General features: G+C 44.5%; 1 protein-coding gene across 5 annotated transcripts in view; it reads left to right on the top strand.

Moving 5' to 3' along the window:
• Positions 1 to 21,732, top strand: part of LOC103357619 (myomegalin-like) — a 41,450-nt gene extending 19,718 nt beyond the window's left edge. Inside the window, exons 8-46 of one of the 5 annotated variants that reach the window (XM_008282239.1) lie at positions 30 to 149; positions 257 to 349; positions 483 to 707; positions 812 to 970; positions 1,067 to 1,168; positions 1,713 to 1,850; positions 2,059 to 2,238; positions 2,398 to 2,592; positions 2,692 to 2,874; positions 2,961 to 3,077; positions 3,166 to 3,240; positions 3,362 to 3,465; positions 3,584 to 3,726; positions 6,170 to 6,291; positions 6,428 to 6,603; positions 6,689 to 6,974; positions 7,647 to 7,851; positions 7,961 to 8,077; positions 8,188 to 8,441; positions 8,544 to 8,758; positions 8,971 to 9,088; positions 9,187 to 9,304; positions 9,436 to 9,490; positions 11,427 to 11,674; positions 11,754 to 11,867; positions 11,973 to 12,131; positions 12,262 to 12,519; positions 12,657 to 12,788; positions 12,874 to 12,990; positions 13,062 to 13,269; positions 13,386 to 13,507; positions 14,398 to 14,634; positions 14,740 to 14,841; positions 15,025 to 15,245; positions 15,332 to 15,475; positions 15,932 to 16,070; positions 16,434 to 16,480; positions 16,664 to 16,718; positions 18,831 to 21,732. In XM_008282239.1, coding sequence (XP_008280461.1) covers positions 30 to 149; positions 257 to 349; positions 483 to 707; positions 812 to 970; positions 1,067 to 1,168; positions 1,713 to 1,850; positions 2,059 to 2,238; positions 2,398 to 2,592; positions 2,692 to 2,874; positions 2,961 to 3,077; positions 3,166 to 3,240; positions 3,362 to 3,465; positions 3,584 to 3,726; positions 6,170 to 6,291; positions 6,428 to 6,603; positions 6,689 to 6,974; positions 7,647 to 7,851; positions 7,961 to 8,077; positions 8,188 to 8,441; positions 8,544 to 8,758; positions 8,971 to 9,088; positions 9,187 to 9,304; positions 9,436 to 9,490; positions 11,427 to 11,674; positions 11,754 to 11,867; positions 11,973 to 12,131; positions 12,262 to 12,519; positions 12,657 to 12,788; positions 12,874 to 12,990; positions 13,062 to 13,269; positions 13,386 to 13,507; positions 14,398 to 14,634; positions 14,740 to 14,841; positions 15,025 to 15,245; positions 15,332 to 15,475; positions 15,932 to 16,070; positions 16,434 to 16,480; positions 16,664 to 16,718; positions 18,831 to 18,970 — 5,943 coding nt within the window. In that variant the 3' untranslated portion in view covers positions 18,971 to 21,732. The remainder of the gene's footprint in view (positions 1 to 29; positions 150 to 256; positions 350 to 482; positions 708 to 811; positions 971 to 1,066; positions 1,169 to 1,712; positions 1,851 to 2,058; positions 2,239 to 2,397; positions 2,593 to 2,691; positions 2,875 to 2,960; positions 3,078 to 3,165; positions 3,241 to 3,361; positions 3,466 to 3,583; positions 3,727 to 6,169; positions 6,292 to 6,427; positions 6,604 to 6,688; positions 6,975 to 7,646; positions 7,852 to 7,960; positions 8,078 to 8,187; positions 8,442 to 8,543; positions 8,759 to 8,970; positions 9,089 to 9,186; positions 9,305 to 9,435; positions 9,491 to 11,426; positions 11,675 to 11,753; positions 11,868 to 11,972; positions 12,132 to 12,261; positions 12,520 to 12,656; positions 12,789 to 12,873; positions 12,991 to 13,061; positions 13,270 to 13,385; positions 13,508 to 14,397; positions 14,635 to 14,739; positions 14,842 to 15,024; positions 15,246 to 15,331; positions 15,476 to 15,931; positions 16,071 to 16,433; positions 16,481 to 16,663; positions 16,719 to 18,830) is intronic. The other 4 variants (XM_008282240.1, XM_008282241.1, XM_008282242.1 and 1 more) reach the window with 4 other exon arrangements.
• The last annotated feature ends 696 nt before the right edge of the window (positions 21,733 to 22,428 follow it).

Consider the following 22,428-nt stretch of genomic DNA (forward strand, 5'->3'; position numbering starts at 1 on the left):
CAGTCTATCATCCCTGTCTCCCGCTGTAGAAGCTGCAGGAGAAGCTGAACGAGATGGAGTGTGAGCTGCGTTCACTCCGCGAGGCTGCTCAGAGCCAGGAAAGAACCATTCAGGGCCTCTCTGAGTCCATCAGCACCAAAGACAGCGAGGTGTGTGTTTGTTGGGTGCTAAGTAGCAGATGAGCCAGCAACAATGTGAGATGATATCGGAACCTGTTGTAAATGTGCTGATGTCTTATAATTCATTCTGCTCTAAGGCCCAGGAGCTGTACCAGCTGATTGAAGGGCAGAACACCACGCTGTGTAAGCTGCAAGAATTGGCCCATCGCAACCAGCTTTCTCAGTGCAAGGTGAGACCTGGTGGACACAGTACCGGTGGAAACCCTGATCCACAATCATTTCTTATCAGTAGAGAGAAATCTTGTGTTCAAGGTGAAGACATGCTGTCTGTCTGACCTTGGTCTTTGGTCATTCCTTCTCCAGCCTCCAGTGGGAGTGAGTGAGTCCTTGACACTCGCTCAGCTGCAAGGCGAGCTGGTGGCGGTGCAGAGCTCCCTGTTTTCCCTCGGTCTGGAGCTGGAGTCCAGCCAGAGGAGTCTGAGACAGAGCCAGAGACAAGGAGACGACCTGTTGAGGTTTAAGGACCGGCTCAACTCTGATCTGCAGGAGGCACTACAGCACAGGGAGGTCACTGAAAAACACAACCAGGTTAGTTAGCCTAGTCATGAATGTGTGAGCAGACCAAACGGTTGAAAGAAGTCTTTGAAGGATGGAGGAGGCTGCATGTGTAACCTCTCCTCTCTCTGCTGCAGGACCTGCGCTGTGCCCTTCAGAAAATCCGCTCTGAGCTTCAGGCTAAAGAAGCAGCTCTGAAGGAGAGCGAAGCAGAGAGACACACTGTGGTGCAGGAAAAAGACAGCAGCATCACACAGCTCAAACGCTCTCTGCAGGACAAGGAGCAGCAGTTAGAGGTAACAAACACAACACCACACACTTTGCATATATACATACAGATATACATACATGCACAGACTTCTCAACTTGTCTGAAAATGTCCATATTTGTAGGAGTACTCAGAGATGTTGGAATCAGCCGGAAGCTCCAAACCGAGAGATGCCCTGCTGGAGAAACTAAGGGAGCGTATTAAAGATCGAGACAGAGCCCTGGAGGTAAAACACAAACACTATACATTCGTGTACACACCAGGAAGTCATGGCAGCTTGGAACAAAACTCCCAAAATACTCTTGATACTGAAAACGTTGTATCTCAGCCACTGCACCACCTGCGTCACTGTGATTCATGGGACAGTACAAACTGCAGTACATTGTGTGCAGGAATAATAGAGAGGCTTTTCATCACAAAAGAGCTAACTGTGCATCTTATAGCAGTAAAGGGCCAGTGATACACAATAATGCAAACTCCTCATAAACCAGTAAGTCAGCATACAGTAAAATTTCACCACCATAATAGAAAACAACATGGGAGTTGCTGCAGTACTGAGTACTTATTTTCCAGTAGCTATTTAAAACAAACAAAAAAAAAATGCTAACCATGAAAAGGATATGTTAATTTAACTGATGCTGATTTCATCCTTTATTTTGGTCATAATGAACCGAACACTGCACATCTCCATTTATGCTGTTGAGAACATGATGTACGTCACAGCTGAGTTTGCCTTTAAGTGTGATTTCCTGCCTCTCTGCTGCCCACAGCGCTCCATTGATGACAAGTTCCGCTGTCTGGAGGATCGTGAGGGCCAGGTGAGGAGGCTGCAGCTGGCGCTGAGGGAAAAGGAGCGAGACCTGGAGAGACTCCGCTGCATCCTGTCCAACAACGAGGAGACCATCACGGTACGCTCATTTTACACCTATTAGAAATGCCAGTCTGTGAAATACGTTTGTTTGAGAAGGAAAGACCAGATAAGAGTCATGTTGTTACCCAGATCTGGTTAGTAATAGACAGGTGGTGTGATTGGTGTATCTTGTTAACATGTGACACTCATAGCAAATAAGGTATTATATTTGTCCTGTTGGTTACACCTGTGATCATGACCATCAGAGCCTGGATGCTTTGGGCCGAGGCAAAGAGCTGGAGCTGGAGCAGGCAGCAGAGGCCTACAGGAACCTCCAGTGGCTGAAGCAGCAGAGTGAGGAGAAGGAGAGAAGCACTCTGAGAGAGAAAGACGCCATCATTAACCAGCTCCAGGCAGCTCTGCAGACACGCAGCCAGGAGACACAGGTAACACACACATGCATAGAATACATAGACCTCTCTTTGCATGGCTCCCAGTGAAAGGCCGTGCCCATGTAGGCTAACCTGTGTTACTTGTTTCACAAATACAACAGGTGCGCTGACACTGCTCTTTCTGCTTGTCTCATAATTTGTTTGTGCGTGCAGGACCTGACAGCCGCCCTTGTTGCCAGAGTTCAGGCCAGTCCATCTGAGGTCGTGGAGGAGCTGAAGGCTCGACTGGCTCTCAAAGAGAAGCTCTTCCAGGAGCTGTTGTCGGACCGCAGCCGCCAGTCTAGTGAACACCAAGCACAGATCCACGATCTGCTCAACACGCTCACCTCCAAAGATCAGTATCTGCAGGTAGGGCTTGTTGCTGGCGATCAATATGAAGTGTATCTAATAGCTGATAGATTTGTGCACAACCAAATGCCTTCAACTTTTTCGCTCTTTCCCTGTCAGGATTACTCCTACAGGCTTTCCTTAGTAATTAGTGAGCGGACAGGACAGCTGCAGGAGCTCCGCAGACAGCTGTCACTGAAAGAGCAGGAACTGAGTGACCTGAGACGAGACAAGGAGAGAGAGACGGAAGGAGAGGCCGAGAACCTGCGAAGCCTGCTCAAAGAGAAAGAAGCGTTTATCAAGGTAGCTGGCTGTCCATATCTTTTGGCCTTTTTGACTTTCTGTCTCCTGTCACCTGATCTTCATATTATACTGTGTCACTGTATCAGGAGCTGATGCAGGCCCAAGAAGAGGCCATGCAGCCGCTTTCAAAGGAGGATGAGGCAGAGATGAAGGCTCTGAAGGAGGAGATGCAGCTGGTCCTTAAGAAAGAGATAGAGGCTCAGGTATCTGTGTTGACCTTGAGATAATACAAAACAAACAGTCCTTATTTTTTAATCTCTTAAGTCATACACTTCTGTCCTCTCCCTGCAGAAGGAGATCTCTGCTCTGCGTTTATCTTTAGCTCAGTCGGAGGGAGTTGCCAAAAGCGACAGCACTGATTACCAAGTAGGGTTTCGCTTCATTCTGAGTCAGTGAGACAGTATTTTGGCTGTGTCGTGCTTAACAATTATTCGTTTTATGTATATCTTTCTTTTCTTCTCAACCCTGCCTGCGACTGTGCTGCTAGTGTGTGCTGGAGCAGCTGGTGTCAGAGTACAACAAGCTGAATGAGGCCCTGAGGGCAGAGAAGAGATTATACCAAAATCTCACGCACATTCACAAGAGTGACAGGTAGGAAAGCTGCACCCACGGCTTTTGTACAGCCCAGACTGATGTGAATACACTTAGGTGCAGGTTTTTATGTGTATGCAAAAGAACCACATTTGTTCTCCTCTTTTTGATTTTGCAGCAGCTCCGAGAAGATCCAGGCTCTCCACACTGAGCTAGATTCGGTTCAGGCACTCCGCGGGCAGCTGGAGGAGGTCCTGGCCAGGACCCGCAACATGACCGTGGTGTTGGAAAGGGCAGCTAAAAGGCAGCCTGACTTTGGAGGTGGGAATGGGCAGGGTCCAGCCTCCAAGGCTGCAAGCAGCACTTGTCACTAACGCTCCTTGATGCTCTGTCTGACCATAGCACTACTGAGTGACACTGACACTCTTGATGTGAGATGAAGCTGTCTGTAACCACTAATGGTCAGGTTTATGACAAATTAAGGTCCTAAAGTGCATCTGATGAGATTTAGTCCACTAGAAGTGTGAACACAAACTGAAATCTGACCTTCATCCTGCAGGCAGCTTTGTCCAGATAGCACAAGCACTACTCACATAGCAGAGGCGTGTTCAGAGTAACCTTAATGGTATGAAGTGGAAATGTGCAACTCAGAGTTTTATTTATTCCTATATTTTATGAGTGTGGTGTGAATAAGTTTTTATCTTGTTTTTGAAAACTGCTTGCGTATTGCTTTGTAGTTTGATTGTTCTGTATTGCCATTTCTGTGTACTGTCTCTCACCAGTGTCACTCTTCCAGCCTTACTGTCACAGTGAAGTTACGTCTTGTGGAGAAACTCGAGCTCATGCCTTACAGTGAAACGTCTCACCATCCATCATTTGTTTTATATCATCTGTTCGTCAACAGGATGTACATACTTAACAAAAGGCCCAACATACAGGTTTAAAAAGACGGCCAAGTACTTTCCTTCAGTTCAGTGTTAACCTTGAGCTTCAGCCTTTATACGCAGCTTTATGATGTGAACCTGTTCTGCTCTAGTGTTAGTTTATCAGATATGCATGAAACAGAAGCTGAGCCACAGTAAATATATACTGGTAGGTGCGCGCTGTTTACTTTAAGTAACGCTATGCTGATTTAGTATAATATGCAGAATTTTTTGTGTACCTGCTTGTAAGTTCAGCAGGAAAATATAATATCGAGCAGTTTTGCAGTCTGCACAGTACTCTCTATCAATAACAGGAGATGTGAATGCCAGAAATAATACTTGCCCATTAAATATTTATGTTAGGTAGAGTACATTTTCTAGGGATTTGTGCCCCGATCTTTCACCTAGCCTCAAAGATGGAATCGTTGTCAACATTTCTTTTTTTTTTTTTGTATTTTAAATGCATCACAAATAAACATGTGCTTGTCAAAAGCACTTCTGGTATGGATTTCTCTTTATTGTGTTTAATTGGGAATTTTGTTTTTTTAATAATGTCCCAAACCTGAAATTCCCCACTTGGTCCCTTATATATCAACCCACAGTGTGTTTTATCTATCTGAGCCATTACCAGCCTCCTGAGTTTGTCCTGTTTGTCTTAATGTGCAACTGTATAAGAACACATATTATAAATGTGTTGAAATGCCACAAACTTAAATGTGAAAAACATGTAAACATCAGCATCAGACAACACTGTGTACCACAAGACACATCCAGTCCAAAGGAGTTTATCTTCACGTCCTCGCTCTCTCATGCATGAGATTGTGGCATGATTTTCATGTTTGCATGGCTGTTCTGCTGCAGTGCCCAGTTAGATATTCACAACTCACCAAATAAGGAAGTTTGTGTGACCTTTCACTCAATATCCTAAATATTTTTGAAGACACAACATCTATGTTTTAGTAAAAAAAAAAAAGCATCTAACAAAACACAGTTTCAAGAAATGCCTCTTTCTACATGTCCCAAGTTTAAGTGGTGACACTATGTAGAGCCACAGAGTGTAAACAGGGCCCCTCATTCACCAGTTCAGCTTACAGAGCACATTGTTCAATCAATAATAGCCCGACGGTTTCGCTCCATGAATTTCCTGCCCTCTCTCTCTAGCAGCACAAAGACATTAAGTATATTTAACTTTCATACTTGGGTGGAGACATTTCAGTAATTAGTTGCCATTGAACTTTCCCTTATGATGATATAATCCTATAAGTAATCTCAGCAATGCAGTGAGGAGCTGCAGCTCCACACCCACGGCTCTGCACATACATGTGTGTCTGCTGTGTGTCATTAGGGCCTGTTATGTAAAAGAATTTCCCTTTAAAATTCCACCGAGCCTCTAGTTTCTGCAAACCAACATCTATTTATGTGTTCCTCTGTTGGTCTGTGTGCAAATTATACTCTAGCCACACAAAACAAAGACATGATATATATAGCATATATCGTACACAGTCGCCACTATCTTCTTTAATGTGTGTGAATATTAATTACCCAGGATCCATTGTGACCTTTAAAGTTCTCGCATATGCACATTCATAGTGGGCTGCACCAGCTTGAGTGTGTTTTTGGCTGCCAGGCTCTGTATGACATAACATTTCCCCTCAGTCCCATGACTGCCAAAGTGGTGATTCAGTGTAGAGGCAGAACTATGGAAAGAGTAGGATATAGAGTGGACGCTAGGGAGGGAGAGACGTATAAAGTACAAGAGTAAGAAGACTTAACGGCTTACGATTTAAAGAAAAGAACTTAAGTGAGTGGACACTGACCTTAAATGGTTATTGTGCTTCCAGAGCTCAGCACAGAGGAGGAGGAAGAGGAGGGAGATGATGAAGATGGCAGCAGTGACGAGTTCACGGACAGCATAGAGGAGGATGACGACAACGTGACTGCCAGAAGTTTGACCTCTGTTCAGGTAAAAATACGACTTATACTAACATTTCATTCTTGTGTTAGTTTAAATTCAAGCAGTTTTGGACCATAAAGAGCATTTTCCAAAACCCAATGACTTAAATAGTAAGAAAAAATAAACGTTTCCTCTGACTTTTCAGGCGTCTATGAAGGCTCGTGGACCTAATGGTGCGACTGGAGGACTGGGGAGGAGGCTCCTGTCCCAGAGAGTTGATGTAAAGCAGCTTGAAGAAGCAAAGAAGACACTTGAAGTTGAGCTTGAAGAAGTGAAGTCACAGCTGGAGAGGGATGGATACACCTCCGTGGCTCAGATGAGGTGCATATATACAACATATAGGAAACGTATTTTACCTCTTGTGTGGCTGTCGTTGCATTCAGCATTATTCCCTATTTGCCTTCAGGAGTGTCCTGCAGAGGCTGCAGCAGGAGAACCAGGCTTTAAAAGAAAAGCAGGAAGAAAACCGGCGAGAAGAGGAAGAATATGAAGAGGAGGAGGAGGAGGAAGAAGAGGAGGGTATTGAGGAAGAAGATGAGGAAGTGGAAACATCTCCAATGCCAGCGGGGAAGCGAGGTCATCCGTGCGTTAGTCTGAGCGAGGAGTCGGGGAAGAGGCACTGCACGAGGCCGGACTCGCTGGATCTGGGCACACGAACAACATCACATCTTCGCACACACCAGCTTCAGACGGTAAAACATTCTACGTTTATGTTCAAGTCAATATTCAGACAAAGTTGTAAAGGGAATAAATGAGCAGACGGTGGATAGATGGTGATAGAGAGGGTACTCAAGTTGTTTACTGCGGTGGAAGAGACATAACAATGGGATGGAAAAAATGTGTTAAACCTCCTAATTAAATTCCTGACAGACAGTTGAAGTTGTAAATGTAGTGGCACTTCAGTAGTTGTGTACTTTTTAAAAACTGAACACAAACAAATTGTATTACATTGTCAGTAATCCAGGTTTCTGCTGTGTTGAATAGTTTATGAAAGAACAACATTTTTGAGCTCACATTTTGTATATAAAAAGAAGCAGTTGTTCTTTGTCCTACAAGGCGGTTTGTTGATTTGTTCTCTGAATGTTATCTCAGTTAAAAACCTCTGTGTGCTGTATTAAAGCAGCTTCGCCTGCAGGACCAGCTCTTCTCATCACTGTGCTCTTCATTTAAAGTCTCCATGTACGGCTGTTTCGTCCTCTTTGTCTCGTGGTTGTTGATATAAATACCTCAATCGTGCGCCTGGTTTTCCACATTACAACATTTGTGCAAAGTTAATCCTTGTGAAATAAAACACGAGCTCCTCTAGTTTAGGATATGTTCATGATACACCTGTGAAACCCTCCCTTTGTGCTCCACTGTTACAGGAGGTGGGACCTGCTGGTGCCAGCGCTGAGGTGGGAGCGCTGTGGCAGGATATAGAGGAGGGTCTCCGTGAACAGGCGACTCGTCTTCGCTCCGATCTGGCTCTGAGCCACCAGGAGAACCGAGAGCTGCAGGAGAGGCTGATGGTGTCGGAGGCCACGGTCCACGCTCAGGCTGAACAGCTGAAGGACTACAGAGACCTGCTCAGTGAGTCGCTTCAGGAAGGCTGACACCTAATTAGACATGTGAACCAAAAAGTGCTGATTATGCATGCAAGGTACATGACTGAAGAAACTTCTGTCTGGTGTCCCTGCAGCGGAGACATCTGTCCAGCAGGCCAGTAAGCAGGTGCAGGTGGATCTGCAGGATCTGGGTTATGAGACTTGTGGCCGCAGCGAGAACGAAGCTGAGAGAGAAGACACCAGCAGCCCAGGTGATAAACAGATTTATCAAAACAGACTGTATTATTTCTTTCCAAAAAAAAAGACTCAATAATCTTTAATTAATCATGTATCAATATGTCCTCTTCTGTCCCTCTCTCAGAGTTTGACGACTTGGAGATGTGCACCTCACTGTCCCATCAACAGGACTGTGAGGCCGGTGGTTGGTACGCTGGAAACGGTAACAGAGGTGCTTATGAAATGGGGGATGAGTCAGCTTCTCTCCAGCATCTGGTCCAGGATCTCCGCTCACAGCTGACCCGCTGCCACAAAGTGATCCGTGGACTGCAGCTACGCGTCCGCTCTTTGTCCACCACCAGCGACTACGCTTCCAGCCTGGAGCGCACGCCACGCAAGGTACCGACTAACTATTGCATCACCTGCTGTCCCCTTTTGTGCTATTTTAGATACAGAGCAGTGCCCATTCTGGAGGTTTTTCTTTTTATCTTCACCCTTTAGGTAAACTGGGCGTTTGAGAGATCACCAGCTGCCAGTGGTGTGGAGGAGGATGAAGGTTGGATGTCTGACAGCCAAGGGATTCGCTCAGGGTCTAAGCCTAGCAGGGAGCTGAAAGAACTGATGGAACGAGTTGCGTCACTGGAGGCTCAGTTGAAGAGCACCAGGCTGGAGGGCAAAGGCCAAGCCGAAGAGGGGAAATGTGCCACCTGGCCCGGGTGAGTGCACGGAGAAAGCTGCTACTCCTTGTTTATTACTCCTGAAGCTTCGATAATTCCTGTCATCCTCTCAGGAATTTTATCTAGAATCAGTCAACAGATACACACAAGAGCTGTTTATCATATGACTCAAAGCCTTTAGTCCTCAGAAAACATGACACAATATCAACAACTACAACTCCCTGTGGCTGCTCTTCGTCCTCCCTCTCTAGGAAGTACAACACTCTGATCCAGGCACAAGCTCGTGAGCTGTCCCACCTGAGGCAGAGGATGAGAGAGGGCCAAGGAGTCTGTCACATCCTGACCCAACACCTGGGCGATACCACCAAGGTGCTGCAAACACGTCTGCACTCGTTCACTTTCCAATTCAGTGATATTTCACCTGAAGCTTTATGGTTCATATTCTCATACTTCTCAATGACTTTCAGGCTTTCGAGGAGCTTCTGCGGGCCAATGATATCGATTACTACATGGGGCAGAGCTTCAGAGAACAGCTGGCACAGAGCACCGCCCTGGCACAGAGAGTCGTCACCAAGATTAGCGGCCGTAAGGAACATCTTCGCATCACAGTCAAGCACACAGAAAGTGACTTCGCCTTTTCAGTATGTCACGTTATTTTTGTTCTCTAATGTATTTCCCCCTTCTTCTTCCTTTTTTTTTTTTTTAAATTTCCTTAGGAGAACGTGCCCAGAGCCACGATGACAAGACAGGCCATGAGCTGCTTGCCTTAAGGTGAGTCAGTTGCGTGTGTGAATGTACATTTAAAACACAGCATTTTTACCACAACTTACGATGCAAGCAAGGTATGCAAAATGGCAACCTCCCTGCATACAGATAGTAAATGCACCTTTAGCTTTGATTTGCACTGGCTATGCAGAGTTCACTGTAGCTTCAACTGTAATATATCAGTCTAATCACGGACGATGCCTTCGTCAGCTGAGCATTTATATCAGTTTACAGATGACGAGTACAGATTCTGAACTGCAACTAATTTATAATCTCCCTCACGAGTTTCCAACAAAGCACACATTTAACACCAGATGGCAACATTCAAACCTCATCAACAAAAGACTGCAGTGTCACACACGGCATTGTGATCTGAGGACCCTCCTGGTGAGTTATTAGCTCACTTTGCACACTCTGTCCTTTAATTAGTTTATTCTGTCACGTGACCCGCCGCAGCATGCGAGGAGCCGTCCACATGTCTGCTTACGGTGGACAGGAGACAGAAGGTTGCTGTTAATCCACACACAGGCCACCGCATAGATCATTTAAGTCGCTTTAGCTAAATAGACAACTTGCAGGTGTCCTGCCAGGCAGACTTAAGACTCTCAGCAATACTGTTTTCTTTCACTGTTGCTGCCTCGTTCAGTCGTACCCCTGCTGAGCAGCAGACTGTTTCTGTTGGATTTATTTAAAATCACTTACTCGTGGTTTTCTTTTATTTTGACATCTGTTCTTACTGATATTTTTTTTCGTTTTAAATTCACTGTTTAATGGCTCGTTAGAATATTTTGGCGAAGTAGAGGAAGAACAGAAGATACTAGAGAATCTTTCGCTGGATTTTCTCCCTGTAGATTTAAGCTTACGTTGCTCAGGCTGCAGTTCATCAAGGTCTGTGTTGTCTGGAGTGGACTGATTCTCAGATGGCTCCTCTGTGGAAAGCTATGATATCTAAGAACAGTTCCATATACAGGGACTCTCTGTGGTCTTTTTCTACCGCTCGAGGTCAAGCGAGAGAGCAAGGCTTTTTAAAAATGCTGCTGGAGAGAGACAGGGAGTTCCTGCTTCGACAGCTGAAACAGTAAGAGACGTGCATGCATGTAGTTCCTCAGGCATATAAACCCTTTAACATTCAGCTTTCCCTTCTGTTTTCCCCTTAAGCAGCTTTAAATAGTCTTCACTCAGTATTCAAACCTACTTTTTATTCTTCCAAATGTTTGTACATCATTCTGCCAGAACTGGAACCTCCTCTACAATTTAGATTTTATAGACGTTTGAAGATAGTTGCAGACTGCACAATGGGAGGTTTGCTTAAAATCATCAAAAAAGACTAATGAGATGGAAAGTCCTGTTTTATTTTAAAAACTGCTAATTATGGACATGTACTATTCCTAATTGTTCATTGGAAAAAGGACAACATATATGTTCATTTGAATACCAGAAATTGCAGCTGGTTTCCCTTCTTCTACCTTTCCTAAATTTCTTGCCATTATTTTTAGGGCTTTGCTTATTTACTTACTCCAAAGTTGTTTTTGGTGTTGATTAATCTTGTAAATTCTTTCTTTATTAATCACTTTGTTTATTAAAGGCCAGAAAATAGTGAGAAAAAAAAAGTCCTGTCTGGTTTCCCGCAACCCAAGATGACATCTTGTCTAAAAATCTAAAAAAAAAAAGAGAGAGAGAGAAAAAAAAAGCTGAAACCAACTAATTTCTTATTAGTTTTTTCCTCTAAAAATTCCAACCATTCTTATTCTTATTGTCATTCAGAATCAGACGTACTGATGAGAAAATGAGAAAATTGCTCATGGACGATACATGTAATTTAAGCATAAAATAGACCTTTGTCGTTAACTGTGCAAATGCAGAACTTTCATGGACCTGTTTCCTATTTCGTCAGCACCCATCAGGTCAGAATGTAATTCTTGATTCTCTTCCTTGTTTGCAGGTTGAGTAAGGAGCTGCAGCAGAAAGATAAAATCATCGAGTCGCTCCACACAAAGCTTCAGCAGCGTCCTGAGACCCCGTCCAGCTGCCACGCCCTCTCTGAGACTACCGACCAATCAGACAGGACCTCGCTGGTGTCTGACGAGTACCAGACCAATGAGGACTTGGAGCTGTGCTCGGACTTAGATGCCAGAGAATATCACGAGGAGCACCGGCTGCGGCAGACTGGACTTGGATCAGAACCAGATGGTATTGTTGCGTTTAATCTTTCTTTCTGTCTGTGAAATACGTCGTTCTATCCTTTCACCTTCCCATTCCCTTCTTCTAGTCCGTCCATTTATCCCTCCTCCTCCTCCTCATCATCGCTTCCTCAAGTCTTCCAGCAGTTGTCCCAACATGCTTTGCTCAGCCACTGTGTCTCTGACCAGTCAGTCCTCCAGAGGTATGGAGCCAACAGACGGCTTTGACTTGCAAAGTACTGGACAAAAATCCGTTTTTCTTTATTTCACTCCTCCTGTACGTGACACTTCCTGTCATTCTCCTCCAGCCCTTCTCAGTGCACCTGTCTCCTCCCTCTCTATCCCCTCTGGCCCTGACGTCTGGGGTTATGAAGTCACTTCTGACCCCCGGCCCAGGGCCCTGTCTGTGATCGCTGTTCGCCCAGAGCTGGACACGCTATACAAACAGATGAATGAGCAGAACAGGGGTGAGGGGCCAGGGAGTGTGCCATGTGTGGAAAAACAAAAAACTTGCCTGCTCTCATTTGTAAATTACATTCCTCTGTTGTCCCGTGAGTCACATCATGCTTGACGCGTCTCTTGTGTGTGTGGTTACAGGCTTCACGGTCCCACATGACAAGGCACTGTTCACTGTCTCACCTGGTGCCCACAACCAGCATGACCTCTCAAGCTACAGCCAGCTATCCCATCATGCCTTTCAACAATACCAGCTGGGTGGCATCCCTGAAGGCCACTCATTGCAGTCTGACTCAGGTCTGGTGACAGGAGGGCCTCTGTGGGACGTGGAAAACTTGGTTCAGCCGGTCGGAGGCTATTCTGGATCATCTGGGCATCAACCAGGAAGCAGCCAAGCAGGTAGGAAGTGAACTGTAGTGACATTTTAACAGCTAATAAGACTTGCTCACATATTTTGAGGACATGAACCACACTCTGTTGAAACAAGCAGTCACAGAAGATTCCATGAATATTATTGATTTACTGTTTATCTTTAGGGGTGAATTTGATAGAGGAGCACCTACGTGAGGTGAGGTGTCTCCGTCAGCGATTGGAGGAGTCCATTAGGACCAACGAGAGGCTCCGACAGCAGCTGGAAGAGAAACTGGCCACCACTGGGCGTGACGGAGGTAATACAGCCTTTTGCAATTGAGTTACACCTAGAAGCATCACTTCTTTCTCTCAAAGAAATGACATAATGATTTTTTTGTCCAGGGGCACCAACAAACATCTATATCCAGGGATTGGACACAGTCACCCAGCTGTCCAATGAGATCAGAGTCCTGAAAGAGGAAAACCTGGGTCTACAGTCACGACTGCAGGCCAGCACAGGTACTTCACCGTAAGGCCAGCAAACATTGAAGGGATTTTGAATCGGAGAATATTTACGTGAACTTTTTCAGTGTCTCCGTTTCCTTTAGACACAAACGAGGAGGTGGTGCAGCTGCGGGAGGCCGTCTTCGCAGCACGGGCCCGACTGAAGCAATCAGAGCTGGAGGCTGAGCAGTGGAAGGAGGAGCTCAGACGACTCCAGGCTCACAGTCAGGAACAGGGACAGCAGATTCACACGCTGAGGCAGGAGCGGCAGGCTGGTCAGGAGAAAATCAACAGGTTGGTGTGTTTGAATTGTGTGTATGCTCAGCTTGAAACCAATCATCACTGGCATGCAGACAGAAGATATTTACTCTCTGACTGTAATTAATTCTAATGTATGTGTGCATTGTCAGGCTCCAGCATGAGGTGTCTCTGCTGCAGCAGCAGCTGTGTGAGAGCAGAGAACTCATCCACTCTCTGCAGAGCGAGCTGCATGTTTATGATCGAGTGTGTTCCAGCACAAAGGCCAACAAAGGTCAGTCTGTTCACTGTCGAGTAGCTACGCCCAATGTGTCACCTTCTTTAAATAAAGAAAAAAACAGAATTTAAAGCAGCTATGTGCAGGGTTTCATGTGGAATTCTTTACTGTGGCGCCATCTGGTGGCAAATGAATGAAAAAACAAATGGGATAAACGTAAACAGATTTCTCAAATGATGCTTGAATGGCAAAATACAAAGTCCTGCAGCTCTATGGAAGCTGCACAACCATGGCTAGAAGTAGACCGAATGCTAATATAGCTGTTTGTGCAGTATACCAAATGTTATAATGCCATAAATCATACAAATATGAATGTTGATTTTTTTTGAAAATTATAAATCTGTATATGCACAACATTCTCCAAGTGTTCACAAGTGGTGCTCAACACTGAAAACAAATGGTGGCTCTACATGCTATAGATGTTAGCACTTACATTTTAAATTTGTTTCCATACTTACCTCCTATCTGCTCGGTTGTAAACACAGCCTGCAGTTCAGCCCAGTTTAGCCAGATAGTGCCTGACCACATGACTGTAGAGTAAACGGTTTATTTAAAAAAACTGTTTTAAATGTGACTTGTTGACTTTAATTAAATATCATGATGTCAGACTTAGGATGATAAGTTTTTCCAGGAGGACTGTGCATCACAGATGAGCAACAGAAAGTAAAAAATTTGATGATCCTTTCATTTTTTACAACTTCTGACTGATAAATGTTGTCACTTTGGCCATTTTTGTAAAGATATTATTCCTCTGAAACTTGCCAGCAAATTGTGGGATTCAGAAAGTTAATGCAAGTTGTGTTAGAAGCAGAATCTCCACACCTCACAGAGCACTGAAGCAGAGCTATGGCCAAAATTCTTCCAACGATTCTGTTTCTCACCTTCAGGGTATCTGTGCGAGGTCCCAGGTCTGCCAGTGGAGCTGGGCGAGCTGCTGGGGGAGGTGAGGAGTCTGCGGGCCCAGCTGCAGAACAGCGTCCAGGAGAACAGTGCCCTCAAACAGCTGGAGCTCCACAAACAGCTGGAACAGAAGCTGGGTGTCGGGTCGCCTCGGACACCGTCTCTCTCTGCCCTCACTGCCAGTCCTCAGAGAGAAAACTTCTACAGGCGACAGCTGCTTCATGGTGAGAGAGAAGCTTCTAAACAGCGCCGCCAAATGTTTCCGAGGCTCGGTGTGCTGTGGTTTGCCGTGTGTCCAAGCCTGGTTTGTGTATGTGTGTGTTCCACAGACCCAGCTCCGTCTCCACCCGTCAGGGACATTGGTCTGTTTAACTGTGGATCTCCTGGTCCTCCCTACTCAGATCTGGATGACAGCCATAGCACTGCCAATGGTGTGACTTTAACTGCTACTTCATTACTGCATCGTAATCTAACTTTAACTTGGAGAAAGAAATGCCTTTTAACAATAATAACAGCTTGTTTTGATTGTAATGTGCCTGTTACCTCATACTTATAACCACTAAATGCAACACAATTTTTAAAAAGTAAGTACATTCTAGCTCTTCTATGTCCAGCAGACCCTCTTGACCCGCACTCTGAACTGGAGGGAGAGGCCCCTGACGGATCCTTTGCGAACCGTAATGGTCGCCACGCCATCGGTCACGTGGACGATTTCAGTGCCCTGCAGCAGCAGGTCCTGGAGGGCCGGAGTCTTGTCCAGCGCATGGAGGCGACCCTGCAGGCCTGCCTCGGCCCACCACTGCTGGAGGACAGCCAGAAGCAGAGCAGCGAACTGGTCTGTTCCCAGCATCCGAACAGTCCCACAATGACAACTAATAATAAAAGTAATAACACAAGCATCTAACTGAGGTCTGCTTGCAGGTTCTGGACTATGCATGTGTGAAGAGTCTCGTGTCCAACACCAAGACTCTGAGGCAGATCCTGGAGGAGGCGATGTCTCTGCTGAAGATGTTCTGGAGAGCAGCTCTTCCCAACACTGATCCATCCATCCAAAACCTTAAGAAGGTTTGAAGAAAATATTGCGATTCTCACAATTTAATCGTAGCAACTGGACTTGCTTGAGTTCCTTGAAGACGTTCCACCTCTCATCCAAGAGGCTTCGTCAGTTCCGACCGACTAGTTGGGAGTTCCAGATACTTATATTCTTTAGGAGCCACTTACACTTGAGTTTCAGTTTCAACTGGAGGTTTGTTGCTCCTCCCCCTCATTATGTGAGGACTAAGAATATAGAAAGAATATAAGTGTCTCGAACTCCCAACTAGTCAGTCAGAACTGATAAAGCCTCTTGGATGAGAAGTGAAACGTCTTCAAGGAACTCAAGAAAGTCCAGTTGCTACGATGAATCTATGAGAATAACCATGACCTGGATGACTGAGAGTCTTCACAAACAACATATTGTGATATTTTCTGAGCTTCAGTTGAATATTTTCTGTTGAACTCAATCTAATGATGTGTGTCTAGGAGCAGTGTATGCAGGAGGAGATCTTGTCCCTGAAGCTGCGTATATCTGAGCAGGAAGAGGTTCTTAAAGGAACGATACAAAGACTGAGGAGCACCAGCCGCACCAAGGAGAGCATGGAGCACTTCATAGTCAACCAGCGTGAGTGTTTCTCAGTGTATGAGAGGAAAAAAATGCAGGAGGGGCAAGTGTAAAACAAATGACCGAGTAGGGTAAGACAGAAGGAGAGATTCTTTGCAGACAAAGCTGAGACAGACAGACTGCACACCCATTCTTGGAACTGAGAGAAGCTCAAGGTTGGGGTTTAGACAGAAACTATAAACTAGGTGATTTATTATGACGCAGACCTCTGCTGATATTGTGTAAACACACAAGATTGCTGCTTGTATCCCAGGTCTTAATGCAACAACAAAAAAAATAAAAAAACTGGAAGGAAAAGTGTATGAACATGTGAAGCCACTGACATATATCATCATCACTGAAGCATTTTCTTGTTCCTCACAGTGTCAAGGACTCGTGATGTGCTGAAAAAAGCAAGGACAAACTTGGAGGTAAGCAGCTTACATGTTGTACAGTTATCTGTGTTCACATTCCATAGGTTACGTGTTTATCAGGACTATACTGTATGTTGTGATGTCCCTGGTGTCCCAGACGTCTGTTGTAAACTCTCCATCACTGGCTTTTCTTTCTCACTTGTTCCTTCGTCCTGAACTTGTCTCCTTTACAACCCCCAGAAGAACGAGCTGAGACTTTCCTCTCTAAGCTCCTCCTCTTCCTCTCCTTATGCTGGTAATTGTCTGACATCGCGCGGCCTTGCACAGAGGTAGATGCTGCCCCAGCTTGTCTTTTCTCATCCCTTAGCTATACAATTCACCCTTCCTGAACTAAGAGTAAAAGTAAATGCAGTTCTGTAATCTGGGGCAGCTTTTACCTTCGTGTGGATTTTTGCTTTGTCTAATCGTGTCAACATCTCTGCTTTTCCATCCCGTCTATCGGCGACATCCATCTTGAGCGTATTATTATTATTATTATGATTAGTGTGCATATGAGACAATGGAGAAGATGGCATGTTAATATTCTAGAGTAGCTGACCACACATACAGAGCTCCAATAAATACCTTCATGACACCACTGTTGGCTTTTCTCCAAGACAAGTGTGGGTAAAATATTGATATAATCACCTTGTTTCCTACACAACACACTGCCATGACAACAAAGTGTGTATTCGCCTCATATACGTGATCTAAATATCCCTCTACAACTATTCTGCTTTTGTAAACACCTGTATTTTTAGCAGGTTGAGTAGAGGCTCTAAAAGGCCAAAAGTTGTCCCTGAACCCACAACACTAACCCTACATTACACACACCCATGTGTTGTTTACTTCCAACACGTCTCCTGAGTCTATTTAGGGCTTCAGACCCCCCTACAGCGAGGGCCAAGATAACTGCCTTCAGCATAGTTTCCATTCTGTGTGTATGCTGTCGCAGCATCGCTAAAGGATGTACACGCAAACTTACGCAACAGCGTTAAGAAAGTTCAACCTGCTGCTCTTCAGTCTGAGTGGCGACATAAACAATCCACAACCCATACCACAGTCACACAGCAAAAACACTGCAAGGGAGTGTGTGTGTGTGTGTGTGTTTGTGTGTCTTATTCTCTAATCACTCATTCTCAGCTTTTCATCTGCAAGGCGTTGTGTTTTGGGATTTTTTTTTTTATTACAACTAACACTTTGCACAGCAGACTTCTCCTTGCTGTGGTGTTTTTACACGAATACTGAGACATTTTGGGAAGTACATGCCTTGTTGCTCAGCGTTACATGAGAGGATTGATATCACTTTTATTTCTGGCTAAATACGAAAAAAAAATGGGTGAGAGAGGAGATGATTAGCCTAGCTTAGCATAAAGACTGGAAACAAAGGGAAACTGCTAGCCTCAGTTAGCAATAGTGTTTCATTTGTGATGATGCTGTAATGGGTTATTATCTACATCTTTAAAATGTGCAACAGGAAATTGCCTAAGGTGTCCATGGTACAATGGCTACATCAGAAAACCTTCTAGCGAAATGATGTGCAATCCAGACCAAAAAAAAAAAAAAGCCAGCCGCAGTGACTCCAGGAAGTCCATGAGTCCTGGAGTCAGAAATAGTATGATGTTGCTCCTCAGGTTTTGTATATATGAAACATATTAGATAAAACATGTGACTTAGTGAGTTTTAAAATATTGTTATTTGACGTTTGTTTGACACCCTTTCGAGGAAATGCAGGCATAGAACTAAACTGGTGATCCACTGCTTACCCATGTGGTATGCACCCAAACCACTTCGCTATCAGGTCACCCTACTTAGTGAGTTTTAAAGGTCCTAGCAGGATTTTGTTACCTTCTGGCTAGTCTCGCATATCCAGACCATTTAGCTGCACAGAATGGCTGCATCTCATTATCTGTCTGCTATAGAGGGAAGAAGATATTCAGGCTTGTTTGTGTTTCTTTACACTAATCAGATTATTTTGGACCCCAGGATGCAGCAATGGTGTCCCCTCAAAATAGAGAAGAGGGAGTTGTTTTGGTGGAACATTTGCGTTGGCCAGTTCACTTAAAGACACTTGAATGGCTGCCTCACTGCACGATCCAAATCCAAAATTAGAAATTGTGAGGTGGATTTTAAAAACAGTAACATGTGGATAGCACAAGGCAAGGCATCCACGGAGTCAGACCATCAGAAGCAGGCTAACTGTTTCACCGATCACCAAGACAAGCTAGTTATCTCAGACATAAGACTGTTGTCCAAGCATGTTTCCCAAAATGTCAAACTATTCCTTTTTTCAACTCCCCAGTCAGTTTACACTCCCTTTTTAGGGATTAATACATAATAACTTCCATCTTGTTCTCCATAAACCCAGCTGAGGACCCCGGAGGTGCTGCAAGAGAGCGGCCTGCTGATCACGGTTTCCTGAAGACCAGCGGTGCTTCTGGAGCCGCCGGAGCTGCAGCCAATCAGCGCCCAGCGGCGAGGAAGCGCAGCAGCCAATGCCTGCTTTAGACTTTTAAAGAACCAGCCTCAACGCTACCACCTCTGACCTCTATGCTGAAACAGCCAAGACTTACCCCTCCCACCGCCCTCCGTCCCGCCCCTCGCACCAGCCTGCCCCTCCTTCCCCGTCCAACCCCCCCCAAGCTTCGCCTGTACCTCCGTCTAGCTACGAGAGTACTACCATCCTTCCCTCCTTCGGGCAATATGTGCACAGTATAATCTGTACCTTGAGCCTTACCGAACTCCCCTCACCTGTGTGTGACTCTCTCTGCCCTGCCCCCACCACCACCTGTGTTATTGTCTTTGAGTGATACGGTCAGCAGTTTGCCTTGTCGTGTGTGTGACAGACGAAGGTGTTCGAAATGTGCCTCCGGTGGTTTCAGTGATGAGCGTCCTACTGATGGAACTGGTTGAAGATGCCCTTAGACACTGATCTCAGACTTGGGGGGGTTTATTAAAGAAACCGTTCGGTTGCATTTTTAGAACATTTCAACACCCTTTGAGACTTAAGACATTTTAAAAATTCCACCAAAGTTTCTATAGTACACCCCCTCGTCTGCATCTAAGGGCATCCTCTCCTGAGAACCAGGCAGCCTGCGGACGGTAGAAGATGTTCGTGCATGTTTAAAATGGTATGTGAAAGGAATTCTGCACACACGTACGCACACATATGATTTCTGTCTTACGTGTGCGTGTGATCGAGCACAGCTCACTCAAAGACAGCCTCAACTTTGACTGCCACAGAAATGCAAGTTTACTTTTCGTGGCCCTTTTATTAACGAGGACATCTTTTTTTTTTGCAAATGCAATGCAAAGAAAAACGACACCTACCAACAATTACACACGGTGGAGGAATGTACAGTAGGTAGGTGATCACCGCTAAGTAGTCGTGCACTAGCTGTATCTGTATTTGTGGAGGGAAGCGTTTGAATGAGCCATTAGCCAAGGGTTATAAATAGCAGAAGAAGAAGAAAAAAAAAGCCACAGAAAGGTTCCATTACAGTCACAAGCCTCCTCGTTTAGGTCCCAAAGGATGCTTAATTGGCATCAAACTCCAAACCTAAAATATACGAAAGACGTGGGAGCTGGGTCTATCGGTCTGGTCGATTTTGATTTCCAAGCTGGATGTTCACAAAAAGAAAAAAACAAAAAAAGAGGTTCAAGTACTCAAATGGAACCAGGCTAAACACGCGTATTCACTCCTCTGTAGGAGTTCTCATACGAGCATGTGCAATAATGATGTTTCTCGAATGCTGCACCGGGTTGTTGTTTCTTTGCCTGACACTGGATTAATACTCACACTCACACTAAAGTTAGGACACGACCAGTGCTGCAATTGTACTGTTTTGTTTTGTTTTTTCTTGAGTGTTGATGCATGACAGAGATTGTAAAATGGTAAAAATCTAAGCTATGGAACACAGGAGTGCCGATACTTGCCAAAGTTTGAACTTTGAACTCTCTGACTTGCCTTATCCATGCGAATGACAAAAAACCCGGGTCGGATCGGACCACGGGGGTTACCTTGGTGTCTTTTTTTTTTTTGAAGGGCCTCTAGAACCACAGAGACGGTAACCGTTAGACAGCTGGTTCAGTTTATTTAGAGTTGTGCGACAGAAATTAGCTCCTTTTTTGGACCAAAACTCAGCAAAGTGGATTTTTTCCCACAGTGCCATATGCTAGTGTCTTTTTGTTATTTCTCTTGGTTCAGGCCATCTTAGCATTCCCATGGCAACGGCAATATGGATTATTAAGTTCTTACAGATGAAACAAACTTTGGCAGGTTGCTGGTTGGGTTATTGTTCCATAATTCACTCATTTAGAGCAGTTCAATCTTACAGTTAGTGTGTGTGTGTGTGTGTGTTTTCTTGCTGTACATTTGCCATTTTTTGCTGTAAATAACCTGCTTTTCGGTATGAACTTCACTTGTGAGTGTGTGTGTGTGTGTGTGTGTGTGTGCGTACATCCAACATTTGCTTTTTGCAAAGTTGATTATCTGGGTAGCTGTGCAATAGCTTGATATCTTTTATTTTGATGTTAAACATCATTGTATTACGAGTCCGTTTGCTGCATTCACGTCCTGCTGTGTATGATTTATATGCAGTGTATGTCACATTGAATCAATTAGTCACATAGACCGTGTCCCATAAGTAACCACGAACTATGCCTTCATCATATTTAAGACACTGATCACATCGTCCACCTATAACAAAGCTCTGATTAGTATTTGCTTCGCTTGCCTTTAAATTTAGCTCGGGAGCCTCTTCGCTGGGCTCTCGGTGGTAGAAATGGCCTTGAACAAGCGTCTACCTGAGTTCTGCCAAATTAGGTTTTGTTTGCGCTTGAGTCTTTAGACAAAGACGAAAGTTGCCAAGTATTTCGATAAGAGTAAAAAAAAAAGTTAAAAGGGAAAATTTTTGAGGAAATTGTGTACTATAGACAAAAAAAAAAAAACCAAGCCAGTGACTGGAAAGATTGTGAAATGTTTAATTCACAGAGCACCTTGTTAGAGCGTAAACAAAGCCTTTTTGCTATTTGTATTTAAGAAGGGAAATCGGAACGTGGGTTTGAAACGATGTATTGTTAACTCGCATATGTATATAGTGCTATCAGATTGGTGCAGCTTTTTTTCTGAGTTTGTGCATAATGAACTAGAAAGCCGATGCAGGACTCGTACGGATCCTGTCTCTGATGACAGTTAACGGTGTGTTGTGTTGGCAAAAGTATTATCACTGAAGGATTTTGAGAATGAATTATTAAAACACTTAAAATGATTCTGTGGTATCTTGGTTCTAATTTCTTCTTGCATTGGGGTAAAGGAGGGGATGTGATGTGCAACAGCTGGAATCAAACATTACAGTTAAATAGTCCCATTTGGCTACTGAGGCATTCCAGAGCTAACGTTGTTTTTCTATATGTGGATCCCTTTTAGTTGCCGGAAATTAAAAATCTATATCACAGGTCATCAGAGTGACATCACAACAGGCTCTGGCACCTCTGGCCAGTGGGGGAAGAAGCATTCAGATCGTAAAAGCGATGTAATAAAACAAATACTTCATTACAAATAAAAGTCCCACATGAAATGAAGTACACCACCACCACCAGCAGCAGCAGCAGCAGCAAATGATCAGAATAAAAATACTGATTTGGTCTCTGACACCATTAGATGATTAATAGTGAAGCATCAGTGTGTCAGCAGTATGTAGTTGTTGTAGCTGCTGCAGGTTTTAAATACTTTTCACACAGTTTTACATAGCGGGATTCAATCCACAAATCTGTTCCTTGTTTTTGCACCTTTTGTCTAACCTTGAATTCTTGTTGAGATCATTTGCTTTTTGAAATCATGTGAGTACCAAGTTCAAAGAGAAAAGCTCAGAGACTTCCTGGTGGCGCTGCTAACAACACATAGAGATCTGAAATGTGACCCTGACAACACATCAGAGGAAATAAAGGTTGAAGACCACTGGTTT

The sequence above is a fragment of the Stegastes partitus genome, unplaced genomic scaffold (genome assembly GCF_000690725.1).
Source record: "Stegastes partitus isolate 25-593 unplaced genomic scaffold, Stegastes_partitus-1.0.2 Scaffold264, whole genome shotgun sequence".
Taxonomy (NCBI): domain Eukaryota; kingdom Metazoa; phylum Chordata; class Actinopteri; family Pomacentridae; genus Stegastes; species Stegastes partitus.